This window comes from Gavialis gangeticus, unplaced genomic scaffold (genome assembly GCF_001723915.1).
Source record: "Gavialis gangeticus isolate Ggan-Ray unplaced genomic scaffold, GavGan_comp1, whole genome shotgun sequence".
Classification (NCBI taxonomy): domain Eukaryota; kingdom Metazoa; phylum Chordata; order Crocodylia; family Gavialidae; genus Gavialis; species Gavialis gangeticus.
In genome coordinates this window covers 45,886,942-45,892,167 of record NW_017729022.1, presented here as the reverse complement: position 1 = coordinate 45,892,167, position 5,226 = coordinate 45,886,942, and the positions used below count along the sequence as shown (strand labels likewise).

General features: G+C 39.9%; 1 protein-coding gene across 4 annotated transcripts in view; it reads left to right on the top strand.

Moving 5' to 3' along the window:
* The window catches only part of POC1B (POC1 centriolar protein B), a 451,135-nt gene that overhangs the window by 31,684 nt on the left and 414,225 nt on the right, over window positions 1–5,226 (top strand). For 3 of the 4 annotated variants that reach the window (XM_019514847.1, XM_019514845.1, XM_019514844.1), the window contains exon 8: window positions 1,194–1,280. In XM_019514847.1, coding sequence (XP_019370392.1) covers window positions 1,194–1,280 — 87 coding nt within the window. Of the gene's footprint in view, window positions 1–1,193; window positions 1,281–3,857; window positions 4,558–5,226 lie in introns of those variants that run through there. The other variant, XM_019514846.1, reaches the window with a different exon arrangement.

Sequence of the window (5,226 nt, the reverse complement as noted above, 5' to 3'; positions counted from 1 at the left end):
TGTGGCCTGACCAGCGTCGCGTAGAGGGGGAGGATCACCTCCTTGGCTCTACTCGAGATGCACCTGTGGATGCACGACAAGGTCCAGTTAGCCTTGCCAACCATGACCCCGCATTGTCGGCCCATGTTCATCTTGGAGTCAATAATGACTCTAAGATCTCTTTCTGCCTCCGTGCTCTCAAGTAGGGAGTTCCCCATTGTGTTTATAATGATGTAACTGCTAAAATTAATTTTATAATCATTATTTTCAATACATTTTCATAATTTATTGTAAAACTGAGCTGCTTGATCCCTAACTGCTACACTAAACTTAAGAGCCCTTGCCTCAGTTTTCAGGGTATTTGAAATTCATAATAAAAACATAAATGATTCGCTTACAATTTGTCTTTGTATAATGTGTTTGTTTCTGTACTGCATAGTTATACCTTTGGGTGCAGACAGAAGTGCAGCTCCCAGCTGTAATTCAGAACAATTTCTGAAAAACATTCTGAGTTACATTATCCCAGACCAAACAGAAATTCACTGCTGGTTCCAGGGCAGAGGGAAATCTAGCTGCAGGCTGGGAGCCTGTAGCTAGGTTCCCATAGCAATAGCCAGGCTCTTTACCAGTCCTTGCTGTTTTCAGAAGGTGGTGGGGAGAGCCAGTGAAAGGAACTTTTTCTTGGGGTTCCTCAGCTGGTGCTGAAGGGTAGGGTGGATGAATTGGAGCTCCCCCATCCTGGGGGGGGGGGAAGAAGGGGGCTCCAATACACCCACTCCACCCTCCAAGGGGGGGTGAAAAAACCCTGGACTGAACTCCTTCCACTCCCTTTCCCCACTCCCATTCTGAAAACAGTAACAGGCTTGGCAGCTCTGTAGACACAAGTAAACAGAAGGTGCTACATTTTGAAAGGTCTTTATCTGGTACCTCATGCAATGTGGGCTTTCACCCGATTGGCCATTTTTTTAAGCTTTCTGCAGCTGTGCACTTGTTTGGTTACAGCTATGAACTACTTTCTGTGGTCAGATCAGATAAAAATTGTTACTTATGTCTGCATCCTTCAGGGTTAAAGAAAGATGACTAGAAACAATTTATTTTATATTGCTAATAGTGGTGGACTTGTATAACAGATGATCTTAAAGGGTTTAACCTTGATTCTGTTTTTTGCTGTTGTAAGAAAATTACTTTCCATTTTCCAATTTCATTTTCAACAGATCAATCCTAACTTTGATGTGACTGATTTACAAACGCTTGATCCACCTGTCATAGATATCGGTTTTTCCTCATCTTTCAGTTCTCCGGTAAGTTTCCTGGGGAAAAAGGACAGAGCATAGTGTAAATTAACATATTAGTGGCAATATATAATTTGCTAACTGGATAAAATATAGTCCCAATCCAAAAAACAGTTTTATTGTTCAGAGCGTTAAATATCTTAGCCCTGATGGTAACATTTCCTTTCACAATTTTCAGTTAATGATAAAATGGTACAGTACTGAAGTTTTAATTTGGCATAAGCTTTCTGTGATGGTATTGAGGAGAAGCGAATTACTGGCTACTAAGATATTACAGTGTCATATATTTATACATTTAAGTTACAAAGCATTTGATTTTTCTAAGCTGATTTACAGATAAGTAATATAATGGAAAACATAATGTATAACGTTGTTGACAAAGGGCCACTAATGTTTTAATTTTTGTCCTTTTTACGGTGTCTGCTAGCTTTCCAGAAAAAAAAATGTGTACTAAGAAAGAATGGTAGGATTTAACTCCTCTTGGTATTAACTTTTCATGTAACACTGAAGTGTGGGAGGAAAGAAAGGCAATGTTTAAATGGTGCTTTCGTAGGAGGAGAAAAATGCACTCGGTGTTGGGTAATAAAAGATGTACTGTTCTGGAGTTAGGTTAAAATGAGTTCTTTTTCTAGGGTGAAAACTTTTTTTTCCCCTTAAACATAGCTCTGAAATAGTTCCACTGAATTTAATAATTTTGATGACATGGTTTGTAAAGAATATGTCTTGGGCAATGTTAAGCACATCAAGACTTATGGTAAGACTGAAAGAATGATTTTATGGATAGAAGTTGGACTAGGGAATGGATGTGAAGTCTGCATTCTGCTCTGCTACAAACTTTGTGATAGATCATTTGATCAGTTTTGTTTCCATAGACTCAATAGTGATAGTAACACCTATGCCCAGATGGGTTGTGAGAATAATTCAATATTTGTAAAGCACTCTAAGATTTCTGGATGCAAAGCACTGTAAAAGCTTGGATTATTTACCTCCCTCTCCAATTCCCTGCCAAACTGAAATCCCCACATAAAGTCTTAATATTTGGCAAAGATTGCTGTAACTTTGCATGCTTTGATATTTACTAGCAATATTGGTAGTGTGTTTTCAGTTCCAACAAGGAAATGGCTCTTTAGTGTAACTGGGGTCAAAATAAACGACTTTATTGCATACCTTTTTTTTATAAGTATCATAAGTAGTTTTGACAGCTTAAGGGTTACTTAATGGGTAGGATAACTAATGAATTCCATCTATAATTTTTCAAAGCATGTTGAATTCCCCTACTTCACACACATTCAGCACTGATCTCAGGGTTAATCTCTGTTAGTTAAAGGTAATAAAAATGATATTATAAAGATCCCCAGTCATTTTATTGTATCAGCTTCATCTTGTTCTTTTTCTTAAATGGTCCAATACTGCTTTATGAAACATTTGGGCACAGATTTCATAATAGGGCTTAATGATGAAATGAAAAGCTAATGTGCCACTCATAGTATCCCCTTCACTTTATTTATTTATTTTTTTGGACAGCATCTCTTTCACTTTACAGCCTTTTATTAGACTTACTAGAAGAGAAATAACTGCAAAACACTGCCCTTTTGACATTATCGGTAGTGATCTTCCTTGATATTATCTTGTCCCTCTGGTGCTTGCATATGGCTCTCACTGTACCACTCTATCATTCTATACCATCCATTTTCTGCCTTTCTCTTTCTTGGCCTATTCCTCTATCCTTATTACTTGCACCCCTTCACAGTTCCTAACTGTCTGCCTGCTTCTCCTCCTCTCTATATGCCAGTCTTTTCCCTTTTTCCATTGGCACAAATCCAGAGTCCACACTTCCATCCTCCTTTGCTGTGGCCTTCTCATCTGTAATAACATTTGCCTCAACCTCAGCTTTCCTTCAGTCACCATCTGTTCACGCTCTGTTCCTTTTGTGCCACAGTCCCCAAACGCATGCCTATGGCCTTCCATCTTTATTCTTTCTGGCTCTGTAACTCCTTCTGTTTCTAAAAAAAAATCCACCATCTGCAATGTCTTCACATCTGGCTTTCAGAGACCTGGGTTTTTGTATCTGGGACTCATTCTGTAGCTAGCGATTACTTCTCCATGCTCACTAGACTGAATCAGACCTGAAGGTGCGAGTATTTGGGGTTTTTCCCTTTCCTACTTCTGCTCCAGGTTCTCTTCCCCCTCCCCCTCCCCCCTTTTTCCTTATTTTGGAGAGCGCTACATGCGACTGTCTTTCCTCCAGGTTGCTGTCATCTATTGTCTACCCATCTCTTCCCTATCTGCTTTCCCTTCTGGCTTAATCTCCTGGCTCTCACTTTTCCTCTCCTAATGGTTACTGTTAGTGACTTAATTTTCCGTGTTTATGGTTTGTCTTGTACCGCAGCTTCACATGTTCTATAGCTTTTGTTCAAATTTCCAACTTGTCATGAAATGTTCACTTGTCTTGGGGTGTAGACAATGTATGTTTTCTTTGGAGTAATTTAACTTTATTCTGGGGAAAGCAAGGAGTCATGTCATAGATGTCATAGTCATAGGATGAGAAAGGACCTCAGAGACAGTCTAGTGCAATCGTTTGTACAGATGCAGCATTCAGTATTCCTAAGCCACCCAGCTGAGGCCCAACAGGCTCCAAGTAGAATAAATGGTAAGGTCACCTCCCACATCTTGCATATAAAACTTCTCTTACTTTAGCCCAAAGCTTTTTCATGACAGGATTGCGTTGCTGACTCATGTTGAACTTCTAATGAACCATAACCCTCAGATTTTTCTTAACAATGCCACTGCCTAGTTGATGTCCACCTATTCTGTTTTCCATCCTTAGGTGCAGCATCTTATATTTTGCCTTTATATTTCATTTGTTATCTGTCCGCATTCTTGTTTTCTAGTTCTGCTAAAATCCTTTGAATTCTAATACCTCTGTGCAAGCCCCCTCTTAGTTCTGTCAGCTACAAACTTGATCATTAGGCTCTGTATTCAAGTCCTAAAAATGTTAAACAATACTGGACCAAGAACAGGCGCCTGCTCAGGTCCAGGTATACTGTATCCACTGTGTTCCTGTTATCCATAAACTAATTACCCTGTCAGAGAAGGAAATGCAGTTGACTTGGTATTGATTTGTTCTCATCAAGTCCATATTGGCTGCTACTGATCACTCCTTTCTCTTTCAGGTGTTTACAAATTGACTGTTTTATAATTTACTTCAATATTGTATGGGTATTGAAGTCAGGCCAACTAATCTATAATTTCCTCAGGTCCTCCTCCTTTTTTTTATTTTTTTAAAGATGGATACTATTTTAGTCCTCCTTCAGTCCTTTGGGAGCTTGCCTGTCATCCATGACTTTGCCAGAAGCTCTGTGATTTTTTTTTCAGCACCCTGCAATGATTTTCATCAGACTCTGCAGACATAAATTCATTCAAATTTGTTAAAACCTCTCTGACATCTACTTACACTGATTCTCAGCCTTTCCCATTCTTTGTTTTATTGGTCGCTGTTTTCAGGTGTTGTTTTTAGCAAAGATTGAGGGAAAGTAGTCAGTAAGCCACTTAAGTCTCTGCAGCTTCTGTTAATAGATCACCCTCACTGTTGAGCAGTGGGCCAACAATTTCGCTGATTTATCTTTTTAGTCTGATATTTGTAGAACCCTTTCTTGCTGTTTTTAACATCCCTTTCCATAGCTCACTCCACTGTGAATGACTAACCGAGTAACTTTGTTGGCTAGTCAGCAGGCTCACTCAAGTTCCATATTGCCTAAACCAGGGCTCTCCATTTGGCAGCCAATGGGCTGCATGCAGTCCACGCAGGGGTTAACATGTGGCTTTAGGTTCCCACTTGGCTGCCATTGCTGCTGTTGCTTTGGCTGTAGCAGCAGCCAAGGTTTGGGGCCTGTGTGAATACGTGGAACCATGCAGCTTACAGGGCCCATGGCCCCCAGTAGTGCAGCCCCTGTGT